General features: G+C 33.2%; 1 protein-coding gene across 3 annotated transcripts in view; it reads left to right on the top strand.

Annotated features, from left to right (window-relative positions):
- The window catches only part of LOC143252342 (uncharacterized), a 41,043-nt gene that overhangs the window by 14,604 nt on the left and 11,820 nt on the right, over positions 1–14,619 (top strand). For 2 of the 3 annotated variants that reach the window (XR_013028942.1, XM_076504328.1), the window contains exons 2-5: positions 4,087–4,225; positions 11,266–11,331; positions 12,606–12,748; positions 13,170–13,311. Coding sequence is in view for 2 of the 3 variants with exons in the window: in XM_076504328.1 (XP_076360443.1) it covers positions 4,087–4,225; positions 11,266–11,331; positions 12,606–12,748; positions 13,170–13,311 (490 nt within the window). In the remaining variant the exon portion in view is untranslated. The remainder of the gene's footprint in view (positions 1–4,086; positions 4,226–11,265; positions 11,332–12,605; positions 12,749–13,169; positions 13,312–14,619) is intronic. The other variant, XM_076504333.1, reaches the window with a different exon arrangement.

The raw sequence follows: 14,619 nt of genomic DNA, 5'->3' as shown, positions 1-14,619 counted from the left end.
TCGTCACTTTAATTTAGCAGCTACCCCTCGTATTTCATTACATTCTTTTTTTGCAATCCTCAATATCATAATTCACTGATTTACAGATAGGATTTGTCAATTTTAAGCGGTTTTATAAAGCAGATAGCGATGTTTATTTATGACAAACCTTCTTGGATTTACCTGTTTAGGAAGAAGGAAGTTTCTCATCTGTATTTCAGATCTTCAAGTAGTTGCGTTTAAAGTACTGTGATATTGCTGTCTGCAATCATTTCAATTAATCATTTTCTTGTGGTTTCTATATTTCCATCTTTCATCGGTTCCATTTCCTGCCCACATAACCATACGCTTCTTTCTGTTACTTTCTTACAAAATATGATGATATGATATTAGTATTTCTTTTTGTTATCACAGGCAATTTAAAATAGAAATAAGGTCATTCTAATCTTTTTTGAGTACTTACCGAAACGAAGCATTAGTTCAATTGAAAATCACCATTACTACAAATGGATAGGCAATGAATTTTGGTGCAGTAATATTTGGGCTCTGATTCCTTTTATTATTTTTCTTTTCATCTATTGTATTTCAACCTCACGATCATTTAGTTTCTTTCCTTTTTCGTAGCACAACCCGATTATTTCGTTCTCACTTTGTTTGCGTTGAAACAGAAAATGCTAAAGTAAAACAATTCCCAGCTCTAATATTTAAGGCACATTTTAACTGAAGAGAGCTGTTTTAATCACAAAGTAATAAATCTACCTTTTAAGGGCTATCAGCGCATTATTGTTTAGTGTACTATTGAATTATCTTACACAGTGCGCGACTACACCATAATGTCCCAACGCACTCTCATTCATTATCTTTCATAATGCATCAATGCATTATTTTTAATAGTATCCTATTACAGTGTTCATTAAGGTGCCCAAGTGCACTGTTTTTCATGGTGGATTATTATATTATATTATATTATATTATATTATATTATATTATATTATATTATATTATATTATATTATATTATATTATATTATATTATATTATTATCTTTAATGACACAAACATCCTTCCTCTTTCTTTCACCCGTTTTAGGTTTAAGATTGTTCTATAATTATTCCACAACTCAATAAAATTTATAATAAAACATTCTCTCGGCTGAACCTTTGAACTAGCCCCTTTTCTACTACAGCAGCCTATTTATTAACTTACTTTCTCCGTTTGTTTGATTATTTGGAATTAAGCACAAAGGTACAAAATGGGCTATCTGTGCTCTACCCACTATGAGTATCGAAACCAGGTTTCTCGCGGTGTAAGTCTGCAGACATACGGCTATGCCACTGAGGGGCTATTTTCTCTGTACGGCAAGGACAATAAAAATACCTAATTAGTAAAGGATCTCTCCTTCAGGCAGGGATCGGACCTAAAAATTCCTGGATTGTTCTGATTTGGGTAAAACTTATAAAGGATATAGCACATATTATCCACACAATTTATTAAAAGTTGCAGAATTAATCATTTAAAGTATTCTAGTAGAAAAAAACAACAACGACAGTTAATAATGGATTTTTTGAGGTGGACCATAGCAACAATAAAAATTTTGCTATAAAGTTAAACACGCATAGACTTTTTATAGGGACGGTTATTGCTGTATATTTTACACGTATCACATATTAATACTTCATCTATCTGTAAATGTTTATGTGTGTAGTGTGCAATACAGCTGCTAAGTCCTTTTCAACTTTATATTAATTAAGTCATGTGAAAGACACAGATGACAATCGAGTTTCTTCAATTTCTGCTCATAACAGGTAAATGTTTCTTAAGTGAACAAAAGCAGTTTCTGTTTTGGACAATGGAACTAACACTATTGCTTTCCGTCTATTTACTGTTCATTAATTTCGTGTGAAACACCAGATTTCATATGGTCATACGAACCTCAGAGTAATAATACATGTGGAACTCACAGATTCAGTTGCCATATCACAAAAAAATCACTAAAATCAACAAAAATTTCTCCAAATAATATTACATGTATCAACTAGAGAATAAACTGTAGTTATAATTAAATTAGAATTGTTAAATTAAACTTAACCTTTATAGGCTAATATTGTTTTCTTTCTTTTAAAATATGATTAAATTACTAGGACGTTTTCTTTAATAAAATAAATCGGGAACACATTTAGTTTCGGGAAAGGTGTGTGTGTTTTTTCTTACAGCAAAGCCACATTGAGCTATCTTCTGAGTCCACCGAGAAGAATCAAACCCCATCATTGTAGCGTTGTAAATCCGTACCAGTGTACTAGCGGGGGCCTTTGGGAAAGGAGGTCTAAAATTGTTTATTTCTGATAAGAGTCTTTAAAATATTGTGTACAGGAGTGGGTAGAAACAGAAATACATAAATGGAAGTAATAAAAATTTATTAAATTTTATCGATATTTGGAATTATAGCGTAGAGATTATTCCTTCCCGCCAAATTACCTTTAAAATTTTTCGATTTTCTGTCTTACCTAATGACACCATAAAATAGTAAAAAGTGTTTACGTTTTGTGAAAGTTGTAATAATAATAATTGCATAAAAGTGTGGTAAGCACAAGGTTGTATAATTCTATATTTTTGGTTTGTTTTTGAATTTCGCGCAAATGTACACGAGGGCTACCTGCATTAGCCGTCCTTAATTTAGCAGTGTAAGAGCTAATCATCACCCCCCACTTCCAACTCTTGTGCTACTCTTTTATTAACGAATAGTGAGATTGACCGAGACTTATAACGCCCTCACGGTTGAAAGGAAAGCATTTTTGGCACGACGAGAATTTGAACCTGCTACTTTCAGATTACGAGCTGAGTGCCCTAAATACCTGGCCATGCCGAGCCCTTCTCAAGAGTGTATCTGTTTAAAATTAGGGACGGCTATGTGCAAGTATTTTTTTGTGCAATTTTGGATTCAACCATTGTGGTAGATAGATATGTATGGTTTCTATCTCAAGCGTTGTGTACAGCAATAAGAAAAAGATTTTAAGAACACTAGAATTTCTGCGGTACTTCATGTTTAGAGGTTGAAATACTGAAGTTTTTCTGCATCCAGAAATTTCGCGACTGTATCGGCACAGCTTTGAGATTCTGAACACATGGGATTATAAATCTTTTATTTATTTACTTCCTATTTTATCTTAATCAAAATTAATCAAAGTATCTGCTTTAAATAATTAGCGGAAATCATTAAACAAAGGAAATCTGGTAAAACTCTTAAGCATTTGTTTGAATAACTTTGATATTAAAAATAATATGAACCTTGAATTGGGTCCCTTTCGTATGTGCGTCTCACCATCAACTACCTATAAAAGTCGTTCGGTATTCAGAGTGTGAGAAACTAAGTACTGGAAGCTTTCTATTAGCGTTTAATTAATTTTAATCAAGACAGCAGATCGGTTAAAAACCTCTTTATATGCAGACAGATGAGACAAAGTTATGAAAAAATAATAATTCTGTGCAGTTTTTAAAGAATAAAAATATAAGAAACACAATCAATCTCAAGTTGAAGGAGTAAACTATAGTACAGGATGTTGCATGAATCCAGGTTTCGTTGGATAAAAGCATATAACTTAAGAGTGATACACTCATATTGTCTTACACTAGCTGATAACAATAAGCTTGTAAAATTGGCTACTTATGTATGGATTTTTATATCGTTTTGTGTATTCATCCATACCTTGTTTCTATACGCTTTCGCATTGCCATCTATATATCATACTTAATCTTTGTGAATTTATTTTTATTACTTGTTATATAAAACAACATGTATTTTACCATGTATTATCTTACAAATGTTACAAATATCATTCACAATTTCACTTAAACTGGGTTCACTCGATAAAGGTCTTCTCATTTTTAACAGTATCTTTATTGGTGTCAGGTCCTCATTTAGTCACAGATACTTTAAATTTACTTTGCAGTATCAATAAATACCGACGTCACAAAACGTTTACAAAATCTTCAACAGTTCAGACAGTACTTTAATATTTGGCTTTACTTCTGTCTACGGGGAAAATTATCAGATATTTTACAAATATATCTTAAAATTACTACTGTATTTCATTTTTAAATTTCATCCTAGGGCGGCTGTTCCTGAAACAACAACAGCAACAATGCACTTTGCAGACATTTAATCAATGTTTAGCTTCCCTACAAAGTGTGACCCAGGCAAATGACCTGACCTTTATCACCAATAAAGTCAAATTAGATGTCGCTTGTCGGTAAGTTTCTATGTTTTTCTTATGTAAGTTAGTTTTGGCTTGGTTGATTAAGTTCAAGGATTAATTAATTACTGTAATGCATAATAATAATTTCGTAATCTCACTGAAATTTCCCCTTTTATGCATGTGAAAGGAGTTAATTATAAACAAACGTTATGTAATATCAGTTAACAGTAAACATTGGAAAAAATCGCCCAAAACATTTTAAAAGAAATGTCTGATCACAGAACACACTTACACAGTGTGATAAATCTATTTGTCGCTTTTCTGTATCATGTTTGGAGTTTTAATTATTGTACTATTAAACTTTTCATATGCTCGATGAAACCGAAAATTTTGCATCCGTTGTAAGTGGACTATGAGTGTGTGCACGTGAGTATTAATATTTCTCTTATCCACATGTGTGTACGTATGCATTTGCCCATCTTTTTAATGAGACAAGCTCGCAAAAACCCATATAGAAAATATATGTTTCCTTATATAGCATCTTCTAATACACAGAAAAGCCAACTTGTTTTGGTAACAATACGTTCCGACAATGGTTCTCATGTCATGTTTCTTAGAACTACATTTTTTTTTGTAGTACATATATATATATAATACCGTATTTGAAATCATATGAAAATATATATATATATAAGAGTCACAAACAATGAATAAGAGGAACATTAACGCAATACGCTTTACAGAAAATACGAAAGAAAGCGAATAAACTGTACAATATACTACTATTATGTATTTTCATCAAACAGTTTAGTGTACCTTATATCCTGTTACCATAGTTTATCGAGATATTATTGTGAAACATGTTTACAGACGTCTTGTATTACTCTTCATAATTCAGCCAAATTGTTATTTGTCACTTGACCTTCTCATTTTGCATATAAACTCACAAATTCTTAACAATATTCATATCGGGATTCTGTGAGGATCAATCCATGGTCGAGCAGCTTTCATCTCATTTGTAGTTATTGATTTACTGAAAGATGAATTCTTACTTAACATATCTTGTTCTTAAGAGATTTATGTAATGAATAAAATATAATTTTACTTGTCAACAGTCAGGATATCATAAGTTTTCTGTATATTTCCAACAGTAAGCAATTTGGATTCATATGTGAAGAACAGTCTTTTATACATTTGTTCATAGTACTATTTAGTCTAATGTCCAATTCAGACTCCTGGTTTTCTCTCCTAAGTAGTGGTTTTTGAACAGATGCGTATTTATTTTTTCTTACAATTGTGAAGATTACTAACAACTAGGCTATTGAAAAGAAGTGTTTTGGATTGCTTTGTAACAAATAAAGAGCACACCCTCAATAGCTTAACATCACTTTCAAGGATTTGGATTTTCTACTTCGATTCCTTTTCTATTGTTAACGGCAACAGTTTCATGAGCCATATTCAGAGCTTTCATACAAGTTCTACTGAAACGTAAAATTTATTTTCAATCTGTAGCATGGAGTAGCCTTCACCAACAAAAACTTTGATTGTTATTTTGAATTAAGCACAAAGCTATAGAATGGGCTACGTGTGCTCTGCCCACCACAGGTATTGAAACCCGGTTTTTACCGTTGTAAATCCGCAGACATACCGCTGAGCCACTGGGGATGCTAAAAATACTTTGATTATTACTTGTTTGTCATGTGTCATTCAACACACTAGTGCTAAAAATAAGTTATATGTGAATATTTGGGTGAAATTTAAAACAAAAGTGAGAATAATTTCTGATCGAATATTATTTTAAAGTTTCATCACCCAATTTAGTGAAGTTACAACAAGAGAATATTTATTATAATTAGAGGGTCTATTATTTTGTGCAACATTTTTACATTTTTTTTTCAGAGCGCATTCAAAGAATAAATTCTTAATAGGAAGTTCAAATAATTTTTAAAACCCTATTTCCAGCATCTTTTTCCACGAATACCTTCACCATAATGCATAATTTACGATTCCATAATACCTAGCTATGTTATCATGAAGTTATTTATTGTGTGGAAGAACATTATACTACACAATGCTTTTAAAGAATCTGTAAACTCTAGGCTAAAGAGCATATTCTCAATCAACAACGTCACTTGTCAAAGTTTATATGAATAAAGGCTTTTGTCTGCGTTCCTGATTTTCTTCCTATTTACATCTATTATATGCGTTTTCAAGTTGACTGTTAACTTATCACGCTTTCAGTAAATATATTAAAATTTTCAAAATTGATTTTCATATCTTTTTAGAAAAGAGGGATGGGTAAAAATTCTGACAAGCTGACACCATAAAGATCAAAACTGGGTAACCAACGGAACGTTTCCAAGATAGACAAGGTCGAAAGAGCTGGTGGATAAAACATTATTAAATAGTCTTTAAACAATGGAAAAAAAAATAATTGCACTATGACAGCTCATCTTATAAGTATGATGCAATATAACCTTATTTCCAACATTTCAAAAGAATATAAAAATAAAAGAGATGAAATCTTACAATATATCTTAATATTTATCATGTATTTACAATGGTAGAAGAATTATAGCATCACCAATATTTTTACACATTTTTCTAGGTTCCTGTAATTTTTTACGAACTGTATATTATAGAAGTGTAAAAACTAGTGCAAAAAGGTATTATGGTGAAACTTTGAGGGTATTCGTGGATAAAGATGCTGGAAATAGGGTTTTAAAAATTATTTGAAATTCCTATTAAGAATTTATTCTTTGAACGTGCTCTAAAAAATTGTAAAAAATACTGCACAAAATAATAGACCCTCTAATTATAATAAATATTCTCTTGTTGTAACTTCACTAAATTGGATGATAAAACTTTAAAATTACGATTTGTTTGTTGATAAATATATTACAGCAGTTAATCAAGAAATACTTGACAAATACGAAAGTATTACCCGAGAAAAAACAACCTAGGTTTAAGATAACTCAACTAATGTAATTGGTAAAAGGTAGTCACAGTATCTGTTTCTCGTTTTGGTATTTGATTGTGTTTTCTCTGGTTTTCTTAACTGTTTGACATCGCTGTAGCATAGAGTGCACGAGGGATTGAATGTAGGTAGGGGTTTGTTCATGATGTGATACGCGGATTATGGATTCCTGCAGTTTCAAGGTGCTTCTTGGTTTCTTCTCTTGCATATTGATACCTATTACTTCCTAACTATTTTCGATAGAATTGAGCACTGGTATGTTGTCTGGTCAACATAGGATCTTGATCCTTTCCCATCAGTTTCAAAGGTTAGTCCTTAAATCACAATATACTTTTTCAGGCTTAGTATCGCATTTCAGTCTGAACGGTGCCTTTTGTAATACAAGTGCTGAAGAAGGTGAGAGGAGTCACAAGAGTTCATAAAACTATCCTTAACTTGGAACTGATAACACTATGTAACACAAATTTTGTTCCTGGATAGTATGTGTTATTTCTTAATTGTTTATGTTGTAAAAGTAGAGAAAATGGCCATTATTCCCTTCAAGCTTTCCTTTTGTGACCTAAATAATGAAATATTATTTTCTATGCAAAAACGGGTAAATTTGCACATTTTCATTTACATAAGGCATGAATAAAACAACATGTGAATCAAGATTTACATGTATTTATACTAAAGTTATACAAAAATGAACAAAATGTTTAAAAGTGAGTAGTTTCTCGAGATTTACGACTGTAATGTAAATCACTTTCACGTATCAGCTCCCAAATATAGTCTTCCTTCACTTTTTCGTTGTACGCTCCTTGGTAGCAGCGTTCAAAGTCATGTAGATCTTGGTGGAAGCGTTCGCCTTGCTCCTCTGCGTATGCTCTCATGTTCTCCTTGAATTTATCAAGATGAACGTCAAGGATATGGACTTTCAGAGACATCCTGCAGCACTTTTTGCCGTAGTTCTTCACCAGATCCTCAATCAGTTCCACATAATTTTCGACCTTGTGATTGTCCGAGAAGTCCCGAACCACTGCGACAAAGTTGCCCCAAGCTTTTCCTTTCTTTCTACTGAGCTTCTTGGGGAATTATGTGCACTCCAGGATCTTCTTTATTTGTGGTCCAATGAAGACACCAGCTTTGACCTTTGCCTCAGCTAGCTTAGGGAAGAAGTCTCGAAGGTACTTGAAGACTGCAGATACCTTATCAAGAGCTGTGGAAAATTGTTTCATAAGACCCAATTTTATGTGCAGTGGTGGGAACAACACCTTCTGGAGGTCCACTAGTGGCACAAACTTGACATTGTGCCTCCCCACAGAGAACTCAGTCCGTTTCGCCAGTGCTTCCTGTTGTAATGCGCTGGATTGTCCGTACCGTCCCAAAGACAAAGACAACAGAGAAACTTGGTAAAGACCCATCAGGAATGCCACCATTTTGAAGTCTCCGATAACTTCCCAGCCATACTCATCATACTTCAAGGCTTCTAGTAAGGTCTTGACGCTGTTGTATTCCTCTTTTAGGTGCACTGAAAGATACTTAAATTTTAAAAGGTCTGAAATTTGTATAATATAAAATCTTATTATTCAAACAAGCATAAATTGTCTGTCTTACCTTCTAATGTATTTTGCAGTGCTCGCAGGTAAAATGAGGTGTCCAGGGTTTGTCTTGATTACCAATAGGCATGCCGAAATATGCCTTGTAAGCTTCACACATTTTAGCAGATGCTGTCACAAAGTACGTTTTCGCTATTGTCTTGATAAATCGGCCACATAATAACAGAATGCGTCTGGAGAATGCTTGCAGCTTCTTGATGCCATCTCTGATAAAATCAGACAGGTCTGTGTATTCACTTAGGCAGCTGGAATTAAACTGAAGTGGTGAGTGGTGAGCCCCTGTATATATATTACTATAGAAAGTTCTAGAAAATTCTAAAAGGTTCTTGAAAGTTCGAAGAAATTCTTTATCAGCTACTCAGCAGTGAATCTACCTAGAATGTTCTGGAAAATGGGTAAATTTGAAAATTTCATTACCTAGGTTACAAAAGCAAAGTTTGAAAAGAAAAATATGTCTTTTCCATTTACTTTAGGCGTACGCAATTGGGAAATAACACTTTCTGCCCAGGAACAAGAAAAAGTAAAACTTTTGTTGCATAGTGTAATCATAAGAACGAAAATTAGTCAGTATCATCAGATGTGTAGTAAACACTGGGCTACTCTTAATTAACTAGCGAAATTGACTGTCACTATTATGATACTTTCAGAACGGAAAGTATGAAACACGTTTAGCACTACATCGCATCTTAAACATTGCACCTTACGATATGCAGCTTAGCAAACTGACTACAAGGTTGACTTAACACAAGTCGCATATTTCTCTAACGACGTTCTTTTATTATAATCAGCTTCCATTACAGCATGAATTTTTATTTGAATTTCTTTTTTATTATTATGCATTTTCTATCTTACAACATATCTAGCACACAGCGGGTTAAGTGCGCTATATTTAAACAATATTTAACAGGCAAATCATGTAACAAACACAGCCGATATAAAGCCGCTGTGAAACTCCATCTATCGAAAAAATATTTTGACTATTTCAGTGTGATGTAGGTAGTGTGATACAATCGAAAATTGATCGCTTTTAGGATGTGCATGTGACACCTCTTTCTGACGCCATACATTACGATACCATATCGATGAGCTAAGGCTGGGAATTTAAAATTTGAAAGAAAGAATATTCCTTGTACTTAATTGCCTTTGGAACCAAAGGACTATGGATCAATTTGGAGCAACAGGATCGTCCAGACAGAGATCTGCAAAAAGTTGTATTCCAGCCTGGCAAGCATCGGGTGACAATTCATGAACTCAAAAGTCAGTGGCAAAAGCTGTCCACATGTAGGCAACATAATCAAGAAGTCTCTCCGTTTGAAAATGGGGCTAACAGACCATGGGTCCACCAAGTCGAACCTTTCATTCAATCGTCGCATACTTCAAGTAGATACAATGAAACAGGTATTTACGCTTCTACATACGGAAACATTCCGGCCAAGTTACCGGACTCGAAGTATACAGATTTCTGTTCCATCGCATATTGAAACATGTACTGTGAAACCGCCATCCAAGCACACTAGATGAATTGTGGAAATTTGCTGGGAAGTTGGTGTATTTTGAATATGGGAGCCTTTAGAAAAAAATACGCTGCAGGGATATTGTCAACATATACAGTCGTTACATATAGTATTTATAACCAAACGTGGCGACATGTACTGTAATGACGTGGTGAGGCTCCAAGACTATTTTAATTTAATAAACTCAACTTCTATATTTTATTGTTTTTAAAGAATATTCGAGCTTAGCTTAAATTATGAACCAAGTGTTGAATAAGTGAAAAGAATATCTGGAATAATTTGGTCGTTATGTAAGTTACTAAAGCGAGATGATGTTACAAACATAGGTTAAAAGTTATTGAAAAATCTCCATTCAAGTCTACTTAATTCCACATAGGAATATAAGTTCTTAAACCTCGTTGATTTATTTTCAGTCACTCCTTTTAATGCCTTGAGATTGATTTATTTTTAGTTGTTTTATTTAACTTCGAGATCCAAAATTGTTTTTAAATCGGGAATCTTGTGGGGTTTTTTTGTTTTGTTTTTTATCCTGCACCTATCGCTGTTTGCAAGAAATATAACTCCATAGATCTGTTCACGAGAGATTTAGTTCCATTGGTCTGTTTGTTTTCTGGTACATTTGATTATTAGTGAAAGTGAAGCAGACCTTTGCATGAGTTTATTAGAACGTAAAACGTATATTACTACTGATATATCTCAATGGAGGAATAATATTTGAGTGAAATATTAAATGTCAATGTACAATATACATGTACTTTCTAACTCTAGCACAACATCATTCAAACTTATATGTTTCTGTGAGTATACAGAGGAGTAACCTACACATAAAAGATCTTAATTTAAGAATAGATGGTGAAATAGCCTCTAAAATCTAGGTTAATTAATTGACTATAAAATCAAAAGACTGAGAAATTATTTTAAACCATATTCTTTATCTTTCAGGTTTCACTTTTGTTTGAAACCTGAACGATAAAGAAATTAAACCACATTTATTTGTTTGTTTAGAGCGCAAAGCTACAATGGAATATTTACTGCGTCCACCGTGGGAATCGAACCCCGGATTTTAGAGTTGTAAGTTCTTAAACTTACCATCGCAGTACATTTCAAAGCATTATACGTGATAGATTATTTTTTTATTATATTTCTTAAATAATACGCTTAATCTCTATTTTAGACATTTATGCGTAAGCCTTATTTTATGACCGCGTAAAAGGCGATTTTTGTGTTACGTTTGTTAATTATTTTCTTTTTTCTGAGCAATTGTTGCAAGTACAAATATTTATAAATAATATCTTACTGATAATTTTTTAATCAGTTTGGTCATTATAATCTGTTTCCCTTAGTTCATTTATTCAGTAATGCCTTTCTCACACAAAAACGTACAATTTCTCAATTGGTAGTGACATTAATATAATTTTCTGATTTCTCCGGCATCTCGCAGCATTGAGAGAAATTACCAATGGCATATTCCTTATTTAATAATAGGGCCCGGCATGGCCTAGCGCGTTAAGGCGTGTACTTCGTAATCTGAGGGTCGCGGGTTCGCCCTCCCAGCCGTGGGGGGCGTTATAATGTGATGGTCAATCCCACTTTTCGTTGGTAAAAGAGTAGCCCAAGAGTTGGCGGTGGGCGGTGATGACTAGCTGCCTTCCCTCTAGTCTTACACTGCTAAATGAAGGACGGCTACCACAGTTAGCACTCGAGTAGCTTTGTGCGAAATTCCAAAACAAACAAATTATTTAATAAGTGTTATTACACAATGTATCTATTTACGAAAGCTGTTTCTGATCGTTATAAGAATAACTATAATTTATTATGATAAAATATATATCACAACTCACCTGAAAAACGTGTTATAATCTACTAAGGGAATAAACTGTAGATAAATAGTTTCTCTCACCCACCGTAAAAAGAAATTTAATTGTTACACTTATCTCTAAGAGACGTAGGTAGATAAGGATTTATATATATAAAAAAAGTGTAAACACATAATTGTAGTTAAATTGATCTCTTAAACACAAATAAGAGTTAAACAAGGCACACTTAGAACATAGACTTTCCTACGAAAATATTGGTAAATATAAAGTCAAATTAAGCCTCACTTGAATCTTGTTTAACATACAATTATGTTTTCCTGAACTTGGTAGAAACCTTTAGGTTTCTAATAAACCTATTTTTATATTGGTTTACACCAATAAATAACAGCAAGTGATAATTATTTGTTCTTTCTTTTATGCTACTTAATAATCTAATGTTTATTTCATAATAAAAGATCCTTTGTTTAAACCTTTATTTTAGTTTTAAAGATTCACATATTCTAATCTCTTTTATTTTGTCGTCATTAGGGAGCTCCAGAAAAGCGTTCGTTGTGTTGACGACCACAAAAAACGATGCTTTAGCGACACTCAGCGGCGAGTTTTTAATCAAGTAGTAGCAGGCGCTCGTCAATTCATTACCGAATTATGTGTGTCAAGTGAAGTTCAGAATGGTGAGTGCTAAATAACGAAAGGTTTGAAAATACGGTTTTTTTTTGTCGTTGTTATTCAATGTTTGGTATATTTTTGAGCTGAAATAAGTAGAAAATTGTGTATACATGTAAGACGATTTTTCTTTCTAAGTTATAATCGGTAAACTTATTTGAGTTATACATTTTTAATTTCCACTTCCAGTATATGTTAAACTCTTCAAATGAAAGTGGTTGATTTTGTACATGATAAATATTCTTTTTTAAAATGAGCAGTATTATAATAAATATATAAACAGTCTTAATGCACATGTTTATATGCTTATTTGTTGATATTCAAAATACATTTTCACTGTGATCATAATTTATAAGCTGCTTTAGATGTACATATGTTGTTGTTTTTTTGCTTTAATTATGAATTATCTACATACTTTTTTTAATACAGAATATTTACGTCATGCTTTATGCTTTCAAAACATCTCGGTGGCGGAAGACAAGTGTGCTCCAACGTCTCGTCACACTCAGTGGTTGTCAGAAAACGTGAAAGACGACGGAAATGTTGAAGAAAGTTTACGGAAAACCTGTTGGTTAGATCACCATTTGTCCTTGTTTTTGTTGGGGTTTTTTTAAAGCTACATTAATATTCCAAACGTACAAATTTTGAAAATGTGTTTTACGTTCCGCAATATTTTCAGTGCAATTCAATTTTTTTTCAGATCTTAAATATAATTTTGCTGCTGTTTTAGTTGTAAAAAATTTTATCGTTTATTCATATAAAATTTGTTTCACGAAAAGTTCAATTAGCACTTATATTTATTGCAAAGCTCCTAAGACTATATAGCTATCTGACGTCAAAAAAAAAATTGGATTGCTGATTAAATCGAACAACGCTAGTCAGACAGGATCTTACCACCCACACAAAGGGAATGAACGTCACTTTTATGACCCCTCCCCCTACAACTTAACGATTGTTGTTGTTGTTTTGAATTTCGCGCAAAGCGATTCAAGGGCTATCTGCGCTAGCCGTCCCTAATTTAGCAGCGTAAGACTAGAGGAAAGGCAGCTAGTCATCACCACCCACCGCCAACTCTTGGGCTACTCTTTTACTAACGAATAGTGGGATTGACCATCACATTAAATCACGGCTGAAAGGGCTAGCATGTTTGGTATGACATGGATTCGAACCCACGACCCTCAGATTACGAGTCGAACGCCTTAACCCATCTGGCCATGCCGGGCCACAACTTAACGAATGGGTAAGGTTTTGTAATATAGCATATAGATTCAAACCTGGCTCGCCATGTCTCCGGTCCCCGAAACTAATAGCGCCACTAAGCTGACTACACTTCTTATCTTTATTTATTTGTTTGGGAGACAGTAGTCTTTCACTTAATAGCAAAAAGCTATATAATATTTTCAGTTTCGTCAGTTATTTATTTGTTTGTTGTTGTTGTTTTTTTAAGCTGAAAGCTGCACAGTGGACTATCTCCGCTGTTCCCACCACATGGATCGAACTACAAGTTTTTTAATTAATTACCTTCAGGCTTTTAAATCAAATTCAGATCTTGAAGTTTCCTATTGAGAGAGCCTTTCTCTAACGAACAGTATCTATTATTTTATAAATAACTATTTTATAAACGCTTTCACATATTATAGGCACTATTTTCACTGATGACATCATGATAAAAAACCTGTTTAAACATCACTGATTATACATGTACTCTAGTTCACCTAGTCACGTTAAAATTCCCAACAGCAAATGTTTCACAAGTTAATAGAAAATGTTAATTGCAGCGTGCAGTGGACCGTTACAGTTTCGAAACTTTGATTTTTAAAGTAAGTACGAATAAGAAAAATAATTCATATTTTATAGTTTTCAGTGGAACACGGATACT

The sequence above is a fragment of the Tachypleus tridentatus genome, chromosome 1 (assembly GCF_004210375.1).
Source record: "Tachypleus tridentatus isolate NWPU-2018 chromosome 1, ASM421037v1, whole genome shotgun sequence".
NCBI classification, from domain to species: Eukaryota; Metazoa; Arthropoda; class Merostomata; order Xiphosura; family Limulidae; genus Tachypleus; species Tachypleus tridentatus.
Note: the sequence above shows the minus strand (reverse complement) of the source record. Positions and strands in the feature narration are given on the sequence as shown.